A 22,109-nucleotide genomic window follows, 5' to 3' on the forward strand; every position below is an offset into this window, starting at 1 on the left:
CAGGTGCAGTTCTAAAAGAGGGTATCACTCTGAAGAAATCGGACCTCTGCGACTGGCGTTGTGGCAGTTTGATAAATGACTACCCGTGTATCCACATTTGCCATTATTGGGAAACAGATAATTGACTAATTCGCGAAGCTTTAGAATTTTCTTACAGTTCTCAGCCCCACTTGTGATAGATGAGCTCTATAAGTGTGAATTGAAGCTGACTCGTATAACTCGTATATCACAAAAGGATTTCTTTAACAACCGAGTTGAGTGTCAGTAATACACACCACAAGGTAATCAGTGTGTTGATTAGGTATGATATTCTAAGGTGTTTTGGCTTAATGACTGGACATAAAATATGGAATACGTGTTATATAAAACATTTTTGCAAGTAATGGTAAAGATCAAATATATGTAAATTCTCTGCATTGATTTAAGAACAACATTCAATTACTGCTGTGGGGAAACATATTGGTTACTGCACACAGAGTGGAAGAACCTGTTGGAGGAACATTCGAAAATTCAGCCTTTGCTGTGTGTCCTATTGTTCTGTGAGATGAGCAGTGATCTCCATCGTAAGCCACCTGGTTTAGTCTACTATCTTGGTTTCCTGTCTGACATAACCCCAGCAACCTCCTATATCCCTACTCTGTCATTTTCTTTCAGAATCCTATAATTTTCAGTCAGACCAATTCATCCTTTAACTACCCAAAGCACTAACCAGTTAGAGAGCAGAAAAGTACAGCATGTTCTATACAGATGCCTGTGCCGACCAAGGTGCCAATTTAAACTAATCCCATCTGCCAGCACATCTCTCTATCCCTCCATTTTCTGCCTGTCTAAATGCCTCTTAAACATTGCTGTCATTTCCATCTCCTCTTGCAGCACCTCATGCGAGGTGGCTGTCTCTCCCTGTGTTTTTTTTTTAAAAAGTACCTTGCTCTCTTGCCTGAAATCTGTAACTTCTACTATTTGACACTTCTAACCTGGGGAAAAAAGTTCTGACCATTTACCCTTTTTATGCTTCTCATAGTTTAACATAATTCAGGTTGTCTCTTGCCCGCCGGTGCTCCAGAGAAACCAACTGAAGGATGTCCAATCCCTCCTTCTAGCTAATAATCTCTAATCCAGGCAATGCTATGAATTGGTGAGCTTCCTTTGCACCCTCTCCAATTCCTCCACACCCTTGCTGAAATATGGTGTCCATAATTGTACACAGCACTCAAAATATGGCATAACCAAAGCTGTCCACAACTGCAACATGTCCACTTTTCTGCTCAATGCACCATTTGGTGAAGGCAGGTACAGTACTGTGCAAAAGTCTAAGGCGTATATACGTTTGTATATACATATATATAGTGAGAATTCCTAAAACTCTTGCACAGTACTGTATTTGTCGATGTGGAGCAGAGAGCAAGTTTGTAAATCTGGTGGGAGCAAAGGGCATTGGGAATGGCAAGGTTCGAGAACCACTGGAGGGGTGTGGGACAGCTGGCAGAGAAGTGCCGGGTAGGAGGTGGCACAGATGCAGACACACCCAGCCCTGAGACACCAGGCAAGGTTGTTTGATTTCATACAACTGTTTTGTGATCACTACACAATGTCTGTTTGGTGAGTCCCGCTCCCTCCCCACTGCTTTCCGATTTTCCCAACCATGACTCCACTCTCAGTCCACCATAGAGATCCGTTCAGAATCAGTTTTATCATCACTCACATATGTCATGAAATTTGTTTTTTTTTGCGGCAGCAGTACAACACAGTACATAAATTATTACAGTACTGTGCAAATGTCTTAGCCACCCTAGATATGTACTGTATACACGCCTAAGACCTTTGCATACACCACCTTTATAATCTTATTTATTTCTGTTGCCACTTTCTGGGAGCTATGGATTTATACTTAACAATCTGTTCCCACATCAATGTTTAAGTCCTACCATTTACTGTGTACATTCCCCCTATATCTGATCTCCCAAAGAGTCTGCCATTCTTCTCCTCATCTTTCCAAATGAGCTGTATTCTGCTGTATTCTTGCTTCATTATCCACAACTCCACCAATTGTTATATCATCTGCAAACTTTTTACCTTTTTGTTCAAATCATTTGTATAACAAACAACAGAGGTCCCAGCCCTGATCCCTATAGAACACTACTGCCCTACTGTCTCAATCATTTTTTTGTCACCTCTTCAAAAAAAATCTCAGCCAAGTTTGTAAGACATAATCACCTCTACACAAAGCTATGCCGACTATTCCTAATAAGTCCATGGTTTTCCATATGTAAATAAATATTGTCCCTAAGAATCTTCAATAATTTCCCAATCACTGATGTTATACACATTGTATCAAGGGACTGGAAGGTAGGCAAAGAGGGTGGTGTGACTCTTCAGGTAAGGCATGGCATCAAATCATTAGAAAGCTGTGATGTAGGATTGGAAGATGTTGAATCCTTGTGGGTTGAGTTGAGAAACTGTAAGGGTAAAAGGACCCTGATGGAAGTTAGATACAGGTCTCCAAACAGTTGCTGGAATGTGGACTACAGATATATGCCCTCAGACTAAACACAAAAGAAAACTAACCCTAAAGCCTTGGTAACCTGAGGCTTATAACTGCTAAGCCCCCCCACCCAGACCAACCAAAAGCTAATTAACTCAATTATCCAATTAAAGATGGTATCCTCCACCATCAGCACACCTGTGCAGGTTGCTGCTGCCTCTATATGAGACAGTTCTCAAGGAAGGTGTTCCTGGGTTTCATGAGTTACCCAGTAAGGGTGTATGTGCCAAAGCCATTGAGGTGCTATAATTGTCAAAGGTTTGGACACATGGCTAAAAACTGTAAAAGGCAGAGGAGATGTGCTAGATGTGGGGGTGATCATGAATATGGAAAGTGCGGAACAGGAGTTCAACCAAAATGCTGCAATTGTGGAGGAGCTCATAATGTTGCATATAGTGGGTGTGAGGTTATGAGATGGGAGACTAAAATTCAAGAAATAAGAGTGAAAAGAAAGATCACTTATGCAGAAGCTGTAAGAATGTCAAGAGAACAGAATAATGTTCCTAATGAACAGGGAGCAATAGGGATACGAGAGATGCAACAAAGAACAAATGACAGGATTTATGTAGACAAAAAGGCTCTAGTAACATTCATTGCAGGAGTGATTAATAGTACTGCTGAGGTAAAGTCAAAAAGTGACAAAATTCAGCTGGTGGTAAAAGCAGCAGTAAACCATTTAGGGTTAGTAGGACTGACATGGGAGGAAGTGAGGGAGAACCTCAGTAATCAGCCAAGCCAGGAAGTGTCATGTGTTGGTTAATACTAATTATGGTGATTCTTTTACAATGGAATGCAAGGAGCTTACTGGCCAATAGCCAGGAATTCAAGCACTTTTATTAAAGAAATGGTTGTAAAACCGGATGTAGTGTGTATTCAGGAAACTTGGTTGAAACCAACTTTAGACTTTGTGGTATATGGGTATACAATGATAAGGAAAGATAGAAATCTAGGGGGAGGAGGGGGTTGTGCTATGTTAATCAAGCAAGGTATACCACATAGGGTACTGGAAAAAGGAGATGATCAGGAATACATAGCGGTGGAAGTGTGGGAGAGAGGGGAGGGAGTGGTTATAATTAACTACTACAATCCATGTAAAAGGTTGGATTTGGACAGCCTATTAAAGATACAAGGACAAAACAGACACAAAGTAGTGTGGTGTGCAGATTTCAATGCTCATAGCACAATATGGGGGGATCAGATTACAGATCCAAATGGGAAGGTAATTGAAGAATTGATGGAAGAAAGGGATTTGGTGTGTATGAATGATGGTAGTGGCACAAGGATAGATATAACAACAGGAACTGAGTCAGTGTTAGATATTACGTTAGTGTCTAATACCTTGGCTGGCATTAGTAACTGGGGAGTTTGGACTGCTTCAACAGTAGGCAGTGATCACTACCCAGTTTTGTGTTCAGTGGGTGAAAGAGTTGAAGTAAGACCAGGTGGCGGAACCCCAAAGTGGGTGTTTGAAAAAGCTGATTGGGGTAAGTTCCAGAAGTTGAGTGAAGAAGGGTTGACAAAGATTGATATTTCTGGAAATGTAGATGAATTAACAGTCAGGTGACTTCAGCAATTATCATGGCAGCAGAAAGATCTATACCTAGGAGTAAAAATAGGATGAATAGAAAACTGGTACCATGGTGGACAGAGGAATGTTGTCAGGCTGTAAAAAACAGAAATAGAGCATTCAGGCTAGTTAAAAGAACCCATAATATGCAGCATTTGGTTCAATATAAGAAAGCACAGGCAGTGGTGAGAAGAACTATACGTCAAGCTAAAAGGGCAAGTTGGAGGAGTTTTTGCGACAAGGTAGGAAGAACAACACCTGTGAGAGAGATATGGGGAATGATTAAGAGGATGGGAGGAGATAGAAGGGAATGGGAATATCCAGTAATGGTATCTGAGGAGGAAACTGCAGTCTCCAGTAGGGATAAGGCTGAGGTCATGGCCAAGTCATTTGTACTGATACATAGTTCAGAAAATTTGTCTGAAGAAGGGAGAAGAAGAAGGGAAAGAATAATAAGCCAACACCCAGGTGTGTTAAACGGGAGGAAAGGAACAGATGATATAATTGATGATCCATTTACATTAGCAGAAATGGTGAGAGCAATAAAGAGATCGAGACCAACCTCCCCAGGGAAAGATCTGATATGCTCTGTGATGCTAAAAAATCTAGGAGAAGGAGCGCTCTTGAAGTTGCTGCATTTTTATAACAGAGTGTGGGAGGAGGGAAGATTACCAAGTGCATGGAAAGAAGCAGTAGTAATTCCAATAAGGAAGCCTGGCAAGGATCTGTCAAAACCCACTAGCTACAGACCAATTGCATTAACATCAAGTATATGTGAGATAATGGAAAGGATGATAACAGAAAGGTTATCATATGAGCTTGAGAAAAGAGGAATGCTGGCAAGTTATCAGAGTGGTTTTAGAAAGGGAAGGAATTCCATGGACTCAGTGATTATGTTAGAGACTGAAATAACGAAGGCCCAGGCAAATAGAGAGTCAGTAGTGGCCGTGTTCTTTGACATTGAAAAAGCCTATGATATGATGTGGAAGGAAGGATTATTAATTAAACTGCACAAGATGGGGGTTGGTGGGAGAGTTTTTAATTGGATTAAAGATTTTTTGTTTGGTAGAAAAATTCAAGTTCGAATTGGATCAGAATTATCAAAACAGTACATAGTGGAAAATGGCACACCTCAAGGTAGTGTGATTAGCCCGTTACTTTTCATCATTATGATCAATGATGTCTTCACAAAGGTACCAGTGGATATAGGTAGGTCACTGTTTGCGGATGATGGGGCCTTGTGGAAAAGAGGCAGGAACATGGACCATATAATCAGGAAACTACAAGAAGCAATTGATGAAGTGGTGGAGTGGGGTTATGATTGGGGATGTAGATTTTCAGTAGACAAAACTCAATCTGTATTTTTTTTTACCAGGAAAAGGGTTGAGGTAGGGAAGAAGTTAAGGATGTATGGGGTTGAATTAGAAAGGGTTGCATCATTTAAATTTCTGGGAGTTATATTTGATTCACGATTAACATGGGCAGACCATATCAGGAAAGTTGAGGAGAAATGTAAAAAAGTAATAAATGTGATGAGATGTTTGACTGGTAGGGAATGGGGAGCAAGTTGTACAGCTTTGAAGAGAATGTATGTGGCTTTAGTGAAATCTGTGTTGGACTATGGAAATACAGTATATGGATCAGCAGCTAGGTCTCTTATAAGGAAACTGGATGTGATTCAGGCTCAGGCCTTGAGAGTGTGCAGTGGGGCTTTTAAAACGTCACCAGTGTCAGCCCTACAGGTAGAAATGGGAATAATGCCTTTGGAACTAAGAAGGATGCAACTGATGGCAAACTACTGGGCTAACTTGCAGGGGCACAATGATTCTCACCCTACCAAAGGAGTGTTGCAGGAGTGCTGGGAAAATGGGAGGTTTCAGAGGAATACCTTTAGTCGGGTAGGGAATGATATCGCGAAAGAATGTGGAGTATTTGATCTGAGGATAAGTCCTTCAGTAGTTTATCCGGTTGTAGCTCCATGGAAGCTTGTATGGCCTGACATAGACTGGCATTTGTTAGAGGTAAAAAGGAAAGAAAGATATAAAACAGATTTGGTAAATGCATTTAACTGTCATGTGATGGAAAAGTATAGTGATTATACTCACATTTATACGGATGGTGCGAAGGAACCTGCAACAGGAGTGACAGGGTTTGGGGTGGTCATACCAGCAAAAGAAATTGGAATCAGCAGAAGAACATCTAATAAGTTAGGAGTGTTTACAGTGGAGATGCTGGCGGTGTTGGTTGCGTTGCAATGGGTGCAGAAAGCCAGACAAGTCAAAGCATTGATATGTTCAGATTCATCCTCAGTTCTAGCAAGTTTAAGGTCTTTTCACACAAACAGTCAGCAAGATGTACTTTATGAAGTCCTTCAGTTAGTTACAAGAATTGCAAATCAGGGAGGTCAGGTAAAATTTCTATGGGTTCCAGCACATGTAGGGGTGAAGGGGAATGAGAGGGTGGATGAGTTGGCAAAGAGGGCGTTAAAGAAAGAAAATGTGGAAATGCACATTAGTATCAGTAAAGCAGAGGTAAAAAGTGTGTAATCTGGGAAAAAGTCAACCGAATGTGGCAACAAAGATGGGACAGGGAGGGGAAAGGGAGGCATTTATATCAAATACAAAAGAGTGTTGCAGTTACTAGGGTAGGTAATGGAAACAGGAGAGAGGAAATTTTGTGGACTAGGTTAAGGCTGGGGCATTGTGCATTAAACAAAACATTGAAAATGATAGGGAAACACCAGACAGGATTGTGTGAGGAATGTCAGGAAGAGGAGTCAGTAGAACATGTAGTTTTGTGTTGCAGGAAGTATGGGATACAGAGAGAGATGATGAGAAATAAATTAAGGGAGTTGGGGATGCAGGAATTCACATTAAAAGGGTTGCTGGGCATGGGTGAGAGAGCACAAGTCCGGGTATTTTTAGCGTTTTAAGGGGTACAAGGGTTTTTTATAGAATATGACAAATAAACAGGAATAGGATACTAGGATGGTCAAAGATGGGAGGGTGAAGTGTAGGGTTGTGTGTGTGTGTGTGTGTGATTGGGTGAAGGGATTTAGAATGTATGTCTAGTGCACATTCTGAAGCAGAGGGTGGCGGTAATGCACCATTAAGCTGGATGCCAACCGCCGTAAAACAAGATACAGACAGACAGACAGACAGCTCTGTTTCAGACACAGTCACTATTACTGCTGGGGATGAGTGTTTTACCGAGTGCGCCATGTGCCGTCTGTAGTCAGTGACAGGCCTTTGTCACAGTGTGTCAAAAGGGCAATGTTATGATAGTCATGGGAGATTTTAACATGCAGGTTGTTTGGTAAAATCAGGTTGGTAATGGATCCCAAGAGAGTGAATTTGTTGAATACCTACAAGATTGCTTTTCAGAGCAGTTGCCATTGAGCCTACTAGGGGATCAACCATACTGGGTTGGGTGCTATGTAATGAAGCAGGGGCAATTAGGCAGCTTAAGATAAAGGAAACCCCTAGGAGGCAGTGATCACAATATGATTGAGTTCAACTTGAAATTTGATAGGGAGAAAGTAAAGTCTGGCATAGCAGTATTTCAGTGGAGTAAAGGAAATTACAGTGGTATGAGAGAGGAGTTGGCCAAAGTAAATTGGAAGGAGATGGTGGCAAGGATGACAGCACAGCAGCAATGGTGTGAGTTTCTGGGAAAAAATGAGGAAGGTGCAGGATAGGTGTATTCCAAAAACAAAGAAATACTCAAATGGCAAAATAGTACAACCATGGCTGACAAGGGAAGTCAAAGCTAACATAAAGGCAAAAAGAGAGGGTATACAACAAAGCAAAAATTAGCAGAAAGATAGAGGATTGGGAAGCTTTTAAATATTATGGAAAGCAACTAAAAGAATCATTAAGAGGAAAAAGATGAAATATGAAAGCAAACTAGCAAACAATATAAAAGTGCATAGAAAAAGCTTTCTCGTGTATATAAAAAAAATAAGAGCGATGAGATAGGATCACTGTAAAGTGAGGCCAGAGAAATAATAATGGGGGACAAGGAGATGGCTGATGAACTAAATGAGTAATTTGCATAAGTCTTCACTGTGGAAGACACTAGCAGTGTGCCAGGTGTTGAAGGGTGTGAGGGAAGAGAAGTGAGTGCAGTTAGTATTACAAGGGAGAAGGTGCTCAAAAAGCTGAAAGACCTTAAAGTACATAAGTCACCTGAACCAGATGAACTGCACCCTGGAGTTCTGATCCTAAAGATTATGAAGTTAGTAGTAATGATCTTTAAAGAACCATTGGTCTCTGGCATGGTTCTGGAAAACTAGAAAATTGCAAATGTCACTCCACTCTTTAAGAAAGCAGGGAGGCAGCAGAAAGGAAATCATAGACCCATTAGCCTGATCTCAGTGTTTGGGAAGATGTTGGAGTCAATTGTTAAGGATGAGATTATGGAGTACTTGGTGACACAGGACAAGATGTGACAAAGTCAGCATGGTTTCCTTAAGGGAAAATCTTGCCTGACAAACCTGTTGGAATTCTTTGAGGAGCTCACAAGTAGGATAGATAAAGGGGATGCCATGGATATTGTATACTTGGATATTCAAAAGGCCTTTGACAAGATTTCAATCATGAGGCTGCTTACCAAGTTAAGAACCCATGGTATTACAGGAAGGTTGCTAGCATCGTTAGAGCATTGGCTGATTGGTAGGAGGCAGCGATTGGAAGTAAAAAGATTCTTTTCTGGTTGGCTGCCAGTGACTGGTGGTGTTCCACAGGGGCTGGTGTTGGGTCTGCTTTTTATGCTGTATATAAATGATTTAGATGATGGAATAGATGACTTTGTTGCCAAGTTTGCTGATGATACGAAGATTGGTGGAGGGGCAGGTAGTGTTGAGGAAACAGGAAGGCTCCAGAAAGACTTAGACAGATTAGGAGAATGGGCAAGAAAGTGGCAAATGAAATACAATCATGGAAATTTTAACTTGCAGGTTGAATCAGTGGTGATGAAGGCAAATGTAATATCAGCATTCATTTCCTGAGGTCTAGAATATAAGAGCAGGGATGTGATGCTGAGGCTTTATAAGGCACTGGTGAGGCTTCACCTTGAGTAATGTGAACACTTTTGTGCTCCTTATCTCAGAAAGATGTGCTGACATTGGAGAAGGTTCACAAGGATGATTCCAGGAATGAAAGGGTTATTATATGAGGAACATTTGATGGAACTTAGAAGGCTGGGGGGGGGGGGGCGGAATCTCATCGAATGTTGAAAGACCTAGACAGATAAGATGTGCAAGGATGTTTCCAATGGTAGGGGAGCATAGGACAAGAGAGTACAACCTCAGGATAGAGAGGCATCCATTTGAAACAGGTGCAGAGAAATTTCTTTGGCCAGAGGTTGGTGAATTTGTGGAATTTGTTACCACAGGCAACTGTGGAGGCCAGGTCGTTAGGTGTATTTAAGGGAGAGGTTGATAGGTTCTTGATTGGACATGGCAGAAGGCTGGGAGTGGGGCTGAGGAGAGAAGAAAAAAGGATCAGTCGTGATTGAATTGCAGAGCAGACTCAGTGGGCCAGATGGCCTAAATCTGCTCCTATGCCTTATGGTCTCATGCTCCCAGCCCTTTAACAAAGTTTAGCAGCGGCTTACCTTATGCAAAGGGATTTAAATTGTCACCTTCTCCCAAAGGCAGTCTCCCCTGATAATTGGTTGAATGGAACTGATTCAGCTGGCTGCCCATTGGATTGTGGACTTGACTGGTCCAAGTACTGAGAGCAAATAACGGACCTTTCACACCAGGGAAGTGATTTGTAGCATGAGGTGAGAGCGCACATGTGAGCAGACCTCAGGAGGTTCTATCTTCAAAGCTACATCATGCTCCGACAAACTTTGAGTAGAAAGAGGTGGGGAGTGGATGCTGAGTAGTTTAGGTTTTTCTACCATTAAATCTAGATGCTTTTTTCTCCCCAAAGTTTTTAAATGCCTCTGATGTGCAAATTTGTATTGATGGTGTTTCTCCCGTAAATATGCTTTTGAGTATATTCAGAAGTTGAAGTCAGGCAGAAGAGGCAGGGAAGTCTAATGGATTTACTTTCAGAATGACATGTTCGTAGCAAAACATAAAATAGTTTTTGAAAAGAATTCAAGAATGCTTATTTCTGGTGTTATTACGCTGGTATTGCAGTGTCAGTCTGAATGTTAGTAAATATTCACTATATTATAATAAGCAGTTTGATGGTGTATTAGAGTGGCACATAGAATTTATTTTAAATTATTCCAATATCCAGTTGCAATAATTTGAGCATCTATGTTATATACCAAAAGGCTAACAAGGAAATGCGTATGACTGTGGAATTCATCTATTTGTGTGATAACTGTGTGCAAAAGTTTTTGCTGTGGTTCCTATGCATCCCATTCTCAATCGTGGCGCTGAGAGGTTATTAAAGTAAGGCGAACTTAGTTTTGAAACTATTGCATAAATTAAGAACTCAGGTTAGCAATGAGTTCCTCAGAAGAAGAAAACGAAAGGAAAAGAAAACCTGCCAGCTTGTTTAACCAGATGTTATTGCATTAATAATTTGTTTATCATAGAGTGACTTTTATTCCTTTGTTGGGATGGCGGCATAGTCACTTACGTTGCTGTTATTACGCATATACTACTTTCAGTAAACTGTTAACGACGGTCCACTTATTGGCTCCTCCTCCAAGTAGAGATAAAGATTACTTGTTGAATTTTGCTAAATGAAATTCATAATCAGTGTATTTTGTGATCAAATATTATTTTCAAAACTAACATTGTGCCTCTAAAAATAATTGCAACTATCTTTTTATTTTATTGCTGTATTACCTTTCAAAGCTTTAACCTTTTGAAATCTTCTTAACAGCTTTTCTCACTACCTCTACCTTCATTTCTCTGTTTTCTTATAATCTCTAACAGGAAACTTTTATGCACTCATTTCCAAGCTCTTAGGGGAAAAAGAAGATGTTGTTCATGTGCATAAGTACAACCCCACACACAAGGCAGAATCAGACCTAGTTGCTGAGATTGTTAATGTGGTGCAAAAGAAGGACCTGGCCTCTGGTCCAAGTGAGTTCTTGGAACTAGATGAAAGATCTGCCTCTCCTTTAACAAGAGACAGAGTTCACAAATTCCACAGGATAGAATCTACAGCAAGGCCATCTGGCATCACATTACCATCAACTCTGCAGCCCAGACCTTGGGTGGACAGCAGGGAAGCTGAACACAGAGGTGGGTCAGGTCCTTCGTTAAACTTGTGATGCCCGGTTCTAAATTTATTCAGTTATTAAAATTTTAAAGGATTATATGTTTCTTCAGGGAAATAGAAAATGCCAATTTTGGTTCAAAAGTACATTGAATTTATTGATTGTGTTTCTATAATTCCCAGCTTCTTGTCATTATTAAATATTTAATAATTGATACTTTGTTTACTATGCATAAAGAAGCATATGATTCCTTTTAGAGCTTTCAAAATGAGGTTAATTTGAACCAGAATTAATTTGTATACTGACCTATTCTGATTTCCATGAAATATAGAGCTTGCTATCTTGCAAAGTGTATTTGGTATTATCCTGCAAGCCATAAAAGCATGCAAAAACATTTTTAAACATTGTGAATATGTTTCCATGCTTATGGTACCCGTACCTCTATGAGATGCTGATTATTGCATGACAGTGCTTTGTGATACTCTGAAGATTAGTTGCATATTGATTTGATATTGAATGATATTATCTAATTGTGCAGCCTTTAAAGTGGTTCTGAATTTTTGTTACCCTAAAATCAATCTTTTTTTTAAAATAAGTCTCTGCCAATTTTGCAACTTTGATCATGATTTGTTAACTAACCTGAAAGTTTAGACCACCATTAATCTGAAAAGCTTTTAAAAGGAATGATCAAAATAGATATTGTGCAAAATTTACCCACTTGATCTAAGTGTAGATGACCACTGATGTGTGGTTGGGTAGGGTGTTAGTTTGCAATAATTTGATTATCACATTTTTTTTTACAAGAGAGTTCTTAGAAACTGTTGCGTTATCCGGTAGATTCAAGTGAAACTCTTCTAATTCCTCAGAGAACTTAAGTCAAGCCTGGCTGAAAGACTTCAAGAAAAAACATGATTTTGCTCAAGACTGGTTATAGCAGAAAAGGTGGGGGTGGGGTATAGAATCTAAAGGCAATTAAGTTAGTAATAGTGCTAAAAGAAAAAGTACGGGAGAAAATCAAAAAAATTTCTATACCCAGAGAATGCTTGGACCATAATGATTTCTAAGCAACACACACAAAATGCTAGAGGAACTCAGCAGGTCATGCAGCATCAGGCTGAGACTGGAAAGGAAGGGGGAAGATGCTGTTCGTTCATTTCCATAGATGCTGCCTGAATTACTGAGTTCCTACAGCATTTTGCATGTGTTGCTTAGGGATTGAATTTAAGAGCAGGGGGGTTATGCTGCAACTGTACAGGGTACTGGTGAGGGTGCACCTGGAGAACTGTATGCAGTTCTGGTCTTCTTACTGGAGGATGGATATACTGACTTTGAGGATGGTGCAGAGGACGTTTACCAGGTTGATTCAAGAGATGAGGTGGTTAGACAATGAGGAGAGATTGGGTGGGACTGTACTCACTGGAATTCAGAAGAATGAGAGGAGATCTTATAGAAATGTATAACATTATGAAAGGAATATTTAGGATAGAGGCAGGCAGGAAAGTTGTTTTCACTGGTAGGTGAGACTGCAACTAGAGGATATAGCTTCAAGATTCGGGGGAGTAGATTTAGGATGGAGATGAGGAGGAACTGCTTTTTCCAGAGAGTGGTGAATCTCTGGAATTCTCTGCCCAGTGAAGCAGTGGAGGCTGCCTCAGTAAATATATTTAAGATAAGGTTGGATAGATTTCTACATCGTAGGGGAATTAAGGGTAGGTGGAGATGAGTCCATGGCCAGATCAGCCACGACCTTCTTTGAATGATGGAGCAGGCTTGACGGGCCAGATGGCCTACTCCTGCTCCTATTTCTATGTTCTTAATTCCAGCATCTGCAAATTTTCTTGTGTTTATGAAAAGGATTTCTATAGCAATAACTCGAAGATGGTATTTGTACTGGTGATAGGAGAGGACAGTGAACCATGGAAGAAAATGAAGGTGGAGAAGTACTAGAGGAAAGTGATGGGTAGGGGTGAGAGGGAAACCAGAATGGGGAGTGAAATAAGAGAAGGAGGGAGGGGGAAACCTGGGTGGCAAGGTAGCCTAGTGGTTAGCACAACGCTTTGCAGTACAGGCGATCCAGGTTCAATTCCCGCCGCTGCTTGTGAGAAGTTTATACATTCTCCCTACCTCCAGTTTCCACCCACAGTCCAAAGACATACTGGTTGGTAGGTTAATTGGTCATTGTAAATTTTCCCGTGATTAGGTTAGGATTAAATCGGGGGATTGCTGGGTGGCATGGTTCAATCTGCGCTGTATCTCATTAAATAAATAAAAAAATACCATTAAGTTAGAGAAATCAATGTTCATACCATCAAGTTGGAGGCTACTGAGTCAGAATATGAGGTTTTGTTCCTCCAACCTGAGTTTGGCCTTATTACGTCAGTAGAGGAGGCCATGTCAGAATGGGAATGGGAAGTAGAATTAATGTAAGTCACCACCAGGAGATCCTGCCTTTTGTGGTGGACAGAGCAAAGGTACTCAATGAAGATCTCCACCCCAGTCTGCATCAGGTCTCAATAAAGAAGAAGTGGCTACACTGGGAACATCAGATACAACAGATGACTCCAAAAGACTCAAAAGACTACCTCCTCACCGGAAGAACTGTTTGGAGCTGTCAATGGTGGTGAGGAGGAGGTGGCGAGGCAGGTGTAGTGCTTGTCACACTTGCAGAGATAAGTGCCAGAAGGGAGATCAATGGGGGTGAGATAAGTGGACAATGAGTCACATAGAGAGTTATACACTTGTAAATATGGCATTAGGAAGTTTTTCATTGGATTTTTTTAATAAGGAATTTGGAGTGCATCATTCAGAAAGTCTTTTTAAGAATATGCAGGGCATTAGTGAGGTCTTATCTGAAGTACTACACACACAAAATCCTGGAGGTACTCAGCAAGTCAGGCAGAGAAAAGGGGGATTTTGACGTGTTATTCCATGGCTGCCTCTACTGCCACGATGAGGCAAAACTCAGGTTGGAGGAGCAACAACTCATATTCTGTCTGGGTAGCCTCCAAACTGATTCATAAACATCAATTTCTCTACCCTGGTAATTTCTCCCCTTCCATCCTTCTCTTTGTTTCCATTTTCTATTCTGGTACCCTCCTACCCCTTCTTTTCTCCTCACTTACCCATCACCTCCCTCCGGTTCCCCTCCTTCTCTTTCTTCTACGGTCCAGTGTCCTCCTGTTAGATTCCTTCTTTTCAGCCCTTCTTCCAACTGTTCCCTCCCAGTTTCTTTCTTCATTCCCTCTCCCCCCCCCCCCCCCACCTTCCCCCTTACTTGGTTTGATCTATCATCTGCCAGCTTGTACTCCTTTCCCTCCAGCCACCACCTTAATCTGGCTTCTGCCCCTTCCTTTCCAGCCCTGTTGAAGGGTCTTGCTCCAAAATGTCGACTGTTTATTCCACTCCTTCGATGCTGCCTAATTTGCTGAACTCCTCCAGCATTTTGTTTGTATTGCTCAAGATTTTCATCATTGACAGAATCTCTTGTGTTTATGCAATTGTGCACCTTAAGGAGAATATCCTTGCAAAGCAAGTGCACTTGATTCACTCCTGAGGATAAGGATTTGTACCGTGGGAGAGTGAATGAGGTTGGCCTGTTCTCAGTGCAGTTTCGAAAATGTGGTAAAGCAAGATACTGAAGGTTTGATCCTTTAATTGGAGAGCCCAGAACCAGGACCTTCGTCTCAGGATAAAGAAGTGAATCTTCACACTAAGTTGTTTGGCTTGGGATTGTTTTTTTACCTCAGAAGGCAATGAATACTTATTCATTGTATTAATTCAGAGTTGAGGTGATAGATATTTGGACACCAAGTTGGAGATATAGAGATCATGAAGAAAGTACATTCAGGTAGAAGGAGATCACAGAACGTGGTGCTTGAGATGCAACTATACCAACATACTGTACAATTGTAACAATACTTGCCTATTTCTAAACTCTTTGTAAATGAAGCTTATTATGTCAGTTGTCCTTCTACACCTGCACATTAACTTTTACTTCATGCATAGAAACACCAAGATCCCATTGTAACCTACTCATTACAATTTCTCTTCAATTGTGTTATAACTTGCTATTTGATTCCTCCTACTGAAGTGCATGACTTCACACTTTCCTACATTAAGCTCCACATGTCAATTTTTCATCTACTCACTCAAACTACCTATCCCATTGTAGAGTCCAGATACCCTTATCACAACAGTCGGAGGGGGGAAAATGAAGGTGAGTGGACAGGTAGTGCAGAGCACCCTTATAGCCATTCCCCTGAATAATAAGTATACTGTCCTGGATACTGTTGGCAGGGATGACTGACCAGGGGTGAGCTACAGTGGCAGGGCCTCTGGCACTGGGTCTGACCCTGTGGTGCAGAAGGGTGGGACGGAGAAGAGGAGAGCTGTCATCATTGGAGACTCTATAGTCAGGGGAGCAGACAGGAGATTTTGTGTATGTGAGAAGGACACCCGCATGGTTTGTTGCTTCCCGGGTGCCAGGTTCCGGGATGTCTCTGACCGGGTGCACGACATCCTGGTACGAGAGGGAAAGCAACCAGAGGTCATGATACATATTGGCACCAATGACATAGGCAGGAAGAGGGATGAGGTCCTGAAGTGTGAATTTTGGGAACTAGGCAGAAGGCTGAAGAACAGGACCTCAAGGGTGGCATTCTCAGGATTGCTGCCAGTGCTACGTGACAGTGATGGTAAGAATTGGAGGAGATGGCAGTTGAATGCCTGGCTGAGGAGTTGGTACAGGGGGCAGGGTTTTAGATTTTTGGAACATTGGGATCTCGTCTGGGGAAGGTGGGACCTGTACGGATTGGATGGGTTGCACCTGAACTCAAGGGGGAGCAATATCCTTGCAGGTAGGTTTGCTAGCATGGTTCGAGAGGGTTTAAACTAATTTGCAAAGGGGATGGGACCCAGAGCGATAGAGCAGTGGAAGAAGTGCATGGAGTAAAGCCAGATCTAACATATAAAGAGGCTTTAAGGAAAGAGAAGCAGAATAAAGGGTGTAAAGATAGTAAGGTAGAAGGGCTAAAGTGCATGTACTTCAATGCAAGAAGCATCAGGAACAAAGGTGATGGATACATACATGGAATTATGAGGTAGTGGCCATTACAGAGACTTGGCTAGCACCAGGACAGGAATGGATTCTCAATATTCCTGGATTTCAGTGCTTTAAAAGGGATGGGGGGGAGGGGAGGAGGCGTGGCATTACTGGTCAGGGATACTATTACAGCTACAGAAAGGGTGGATAATGTAGCAGGATCCTCTTTTGAGTCAGTATGAGTGGAAGTCAGGAACAGGAAGGGAGCAGTTACTCTATTGGGGGTATTCTATAGGCCCCCAGGTAGCAGCAGAGATACTGAGGAGCAGATTGGGAAGCAGATTTTGGAAAGGTGCAAAAATAACAGGGTTGTTATCATGGGTGACTTTAACTTCCCTAATATTGATTTGCACCTGATTAGTTCCAATAGTTTAGACGAGGCAGAGTTTGTTAAGTCTGTCCAGGATGGATTCCTGTCACAGTATGTTGACAGGCCGACCAGGGGGAATGCCATACTAGATCTAGTATTAGGTAACAAATGGGGTCAGGTCACAGATCTCTCAGTGGGTGAGCATCTGGGGGACAGTGACCACCGCTCCCTGGCCTTTAGCATTATCATGGAAAAGGATAGAATCAGAGAGGACAGGAAAATTTTTAATTGGGGAAGGGCAAATTATGAGGCTACAAGGCTAGAACTTGCAGGTGTGAATTGGGATGATGTTTTTGCAGGGAAATGTACTATGGACATGTGGTCGATATTTAGGGATCTCTTGCAGGATGTTAGGGATAAATTTGTCCCAGTGAGGAAGATAAAGAATGGTAGGGTGAAGGAACCATGGGTGACAAGTGAGGTGGAAAATCTAGTCAGGTGGAAGGAGACAGCATACATGAGGTTTAGGAAGCAAGGATCAGATGGGTCTATTGAGGAATATAGGGTAGCAGGAAAGGAGTTTCAAGAAGGGGCTGAGGAGACCAAAAAGGGGGCATGAAAAGGCCTTGGCGAGTAGGGTAAAGGAAAACCCCAAGGCATTCTTTAATTATGTGAAGAACAAAAGGATGACTGGAATGAAGGTAGGACCGATTAGAGATAAAAGTGGGAAGGTGTGCCTGGAGGCTGTGGAAGTGAGCAAGGTCCTCAATGCAACACACATCAAAGTTGCTGGTGAACGCAGCAGGCCAGGCAGCATCTCTACGAAGAGGTACAGTGGACGTTTTGGGCCGAGACCCTGTTTACGTTTTTGAGGTCCTCAATGAATACTTCTCTTAAGTATTCACCAATGAGAGGGAACTTGATGACGGTGAGGACAATATGAGTGAGGTTGATGTTCTGGAGCATGTTGATATTAAGGGAGAGGAGTTGTTGGAGTTGTTAAAATATATTAGGACGGGTAAGTCCCTGGGGCCTGATCGAATATTCCCTAGGCTGCTCCATGAGGTGAGAGAAGAAATTGCTGAGCCTCTGGCTAGGATCCTTATGTCCTCGTTGTCCATGGGAATGGTACCAGAGGATTGGAGGGAGGCAAATGTTGTCCCCTTGTTCAAAAAAGGTAGTAGGGATAGTCCGGGTAATTATAGACCAGTGAGCCTTATGTCTGTGGTGGGAAACCTGTTGGAAAAGATTCTTAGAGATAGGATCTCTGGGCATTTAGAGAATCATGGTCTGATCAGGGACAGTCAGCATGGCTTTGTGAAGGGCAGATCGTGTCTAACAAGCCTGATAGAATTCTTTGAGGAGGTGACCAGGCATATAGATGAGGATAGTGCTGTGGATGTGATCTACATGGATTTTAGTAAGGCATTTGACAAGGTTCCACACGGTAGGCTTATTCAGAAAATCAGAAGGCATGGGATCCAGGGAAGTTTGGCCAGGTGGATTCAGAATTGACTTGCCTGCAGAAGGCAGAGGGTGGTGGTGGAGGGAGTACATTCAGATTGGAGGGTTGTGACTAGTGGTGTCCCACAAGGATCGGTGCTGGGACCTCTACTTTTCGTGATTTTTATTAACAACCTGGATGTGGGGTTAGAAGGATGGGTTGGCAAGTTTGTAGATGACACAAAGGTTGGTGGTGTGGATAGTGTAGAGGATTGTCGAAGATTGCAGAGAGACGTTGTTGGATGCAGAAGTGGGCTAAGAAGTGGCAGATGGAGTTCAACCTGGAGAAGTGTGAAGTGGTACACTTTGGAAGGACAAACTCCAAGGCAGAGTACAAAGTAAACGGCAGGATACTTGGTAGTGTGGAGGAGCATTGGGATCCGGGGCTACATGTTCACAGATTCCTGAAAGTTGCCTCACAGGTAGATAGGTAGTTAAGAAAGCTTATGGGGTGTTAACTTTCATAAGTCGAGGGATAGAGTTTAAGAGTTGCGAGGTAATGTTGCAGCTCTATAAAACTCTGGTTAGGCCACACTTGGAGTACTGTGTCCAGTTCTGGTCACCTCACTATAGGAAGGATGTGGAAGCATTGGAAAGGATACAGAGGAGATTTACCAGGATGCTGCCTGGTCTACAGAGATTAGGGAGATCAGAGATTAAGGGAGCTAGGGCTTTACTCTCTGGAGAGAAGGAGGATGAGAGGAGACATGATAGAAGTATACAAGATATTAAGAGGAATAGATAGAGTGGACAGCCAGCGCCTCTTCCCCAGGGCACCACTGCTCAATACAAAAGGACATGGCTTTAAAGTAAGGGATGGGAAGTTCAAGGGGGATATTAGAGGAAGGTTTTTTACTCAGAGAGTGGTTGGTGAGTGGAATACACTGCCTGAGTCCGTGGTGGAGGCAGATACACTAGTGAAGTTTAAGAGACTATGAGACAGGTATATGGAGGAATTTAAGGTGGGGGATTATATGGGAGGCAGGGTTTGAGGGTCGGCACAACATTGTGGGCCGAAGGGCCTGTACTGTGCTGTACTATTCTATGTTCTAAAGAAAAGGACCCACTTATTCCGACTCTTTCTTCTATGTTTCAATCAGTCTTCAATCCATGATGACAAACTACCTACAATATTGTGAGTTCTTGTGTTGTGTACCAGCCTCGTAAATTTTATCTTGTCATCATTTTTCCTCTCTTTTTTTTAATGACTAGCTGCTGGTCCTTTTTTAAAAAAAATCTCAGTCTGCTTGTCTACCAGAAGCTTCTGCCACGTTATGTGCTGCAGATTTTAATTTAATATTTTCCATGACCTCATTCATTAATCACAGATGGTTCATTTTTCTCATTGTCCCCCTTTCTAATAGGGATAATTTACCTCTGAGCATTATGAAATAGTTGCTTAAGTATCTGCCCCTGCTCATCTGGTGACCTTCCTTTAGCCTATGTTCCACTTTAAACTTTAGTAATTACATTTATCCAAGTTGTTTGATTTTGACCCTCAAACTATATCTGGATTTCTCTATACTGTAATCACTATTCCCTGGAGTATTCTTCATAACAAGATCTACTCATAACCAAATCAAGTCTGTTCTCAGTTAGATTCTGCAATGTACTGATCTGAGAAACTATTCCTGATGCACGCCACAAATTCCACTTCTGCAAAACCTTGCATCTGTGGAAAGAGAAACTGGCTGATATTTCAGGTTAGGGGCCCTTCTTCAAAACTTGGGGGAAAAGTGAGGGATTTACAATTTCCAAAACAGCTATCCTCCTCCCTGCATTGTGGCTTTCCCTCTGCATTCCTCCATATCCTGGATATCTGCTTTAACTGCCTCTCCTCTGGGACAAAATGAAAATTGAGTTCCTCTGGTGCTCACCTGGTGAGGCCAAGTACTCATCCAGATGAAGCAGCATTTCAGAAGTCCCGACACCCTCCCCCCCCGACATGAGGGGCCTGCCCCAATCCAGCATAGATGCCATACCGCACCACCTCTGTGTCTCCCCTCATGGTCGCTTCAACGAGCGACACTGTGGCATGAGCCTAGCCTTCGTTCCAACTGAGGCCACACCACTCTTCCACTGTCGGTCTTCCAGTATTCTATGTTACCAATATCCAACAGGGTCTTGCGATCATGAGGAATGCATCCCAAGCAACCACTCACTGTTAGACTGCACACCGACTTCATGCACTGACCACACCTTTCTGTAGCAGAGAGCGACACAGTCCGCACCAAATTCAGCTCCTTCGCTAACAAGCCACTTGCTGATGGGGTACAATGAATGACAGCAATATCTACATAAATTCTGATCAAAATTTATTGAGAACTATCGGTCCTCGCCTCTCTCTCAGTTACTGATTGTCAAGGATAACTTCCTTACTTCTCTTTACAGTCCTCACCCTCCCCTCCTCAAGCTTTGTAGAATTTCTGGCATCTCTGGAATTCCAGAGGCATCCTGTATGATCATAAAATTTAAAATGAGTTCCTGCCACATGCGATTGAGCAGCATCAAAAGCAATGCATGTGCTCATATTGGGTTATTGTCTTTCCTAGGTTTTGCATTTTCACTTTGTCCTTTATTGTCCTTAATGACATCATGTTGTTTGAATTAGATGTGGCTATGATTTCCAGCTCGGGTTGAGTGGGATACAAGGTACAACTGAGACCATGCCCCTGAAGAATCTTTATTCTTAATCTCGGTGAAGAAATTTATTTGTTCATATATTTTAACAGTTGGAATTTCAGGAATATGTAATAAAGAAATCTAACTTGAGTTCTTTCACCAGCTATATCCCTCTTGCATAATGTTGGGTTAATGGCAAACAACAGATCAAAGAAAATGTACTTGCAGTCAACTCCTTCATTTCTGATCTTCATGAGATACTTTGCTACTCACAAGTTTAAAGGCCATCACTCAACTGCTTTCTCCATTTTCAATTAACAGTCCAGACATTTTCCTTGCTTAAACTATCTCTCTAATTGCCACAATAAAAACAGACTGAAGCCACAAAATTATATTTTTATTGATCTTCCAATTGAACTAATGTGCTTAAATATCAGTAATTTGTAGCAGTATCTAAATGGAAAGTACGTTATTTGCCTCCTTTTCTTCACATTGAAAGCAAATGGCCTTCTGAACTCATCTGGATCTGCCAGATCTTAAACAGAAGAATATCATGCCTCTTTGGGTAGTAGAGAGAGATGCTGGTTGATGAAATGATTCCAGGAATGAAAGGGTTACCGTATGAGGGATGTCTGGCAGCTCTTGGGCTGTATTCTCTGGAGTTCAGGAGAATCGGGGGGGGGGAGGGGCGCGGGATCTCATAGAAACATTCTGAATGTTGAAAGGCCTGAACAGATTAGATATGGCAAAGTTATTTCCCATGGTAGGGGAGTCTAGGACAGAGGGCACGACTTCAGGATTGAAGGACGTCCATTTAGAACAGAGATGCGGAGAAATTACTTTCATAAGAGGGTGGTAAATCTGTGGAATTTGTTGCTACGAGTGGCTGTGGAGGCCAAATCATTGGGTGCATTTAAGGCAGAGATAGATAGGTTCTTCATTAGCCAGAGCATCAAAGGGTATGGGGAGAAGGCAGAGGAGTGGGGATGATGGAAGAATTGGATCAGCCCATGATTGAATGGCGGAGCAGACTTGATGTGCCAAATGGCCTACTTCTGCTCCTATATCTTATGGTCTTAAATATTGTACTGCTTAGTTGTCTTGGCTGCTTAATGTGCTTGCTTCAAGAACAGGAAGATAATACATGTCGATATCAAAACAAGTTATTTCTAGTTTAACTACTACTTCATGGAATGAACATCATGTAATTTTAATTGTAATTATCAAATTACAAAAAAAGGCTACAATTTATGAATCCCACTTCTATAGACAC

General features: G+C 42.0%; 1 protein-coding gene across 5 annotated transcripts in view; it reads left to right on the forward strand.

Annotated features, from left to right (window-relative positions):
• The window catches only part of pam (peptidylglycine alpha-amidating monooxygenase), a 187,030-nt gene that overhangs the window by 128,859 nt on the left and 36,062 nt on the right, over nt 1-22,109 (forward strand). The window contains exon 15 of one of the 5 annotated variants that reach the window (XM_072281334.1): nt 11,014-11,325. The exons of the other annotated variants lie outside the window; for them this stretch is intronic. Coding sequence (XP_072137435.1) covers nt 11,014-11,325 — 312 coding nt within the window. The remainder of the gene's footprint in view (nt 1-11,013; nt 11,326-22,109) is intronic. 5 annotated transcript variants of the gene reach the window in all.

Source organism: Mobula birostris, chromosome 17 (genome assembly GCF_030028105.1).
Source record: "Mobula birostris isolate sMobBir1 chromosome 17, sMobBir1.hap1, whole genome shotgun sequence".
NCBI lineage: Eukaryota > Metazoa > Chordata > Chondrichthyes > Myliobatiformes > Myliobatidae > Mobula > Mobula birostris.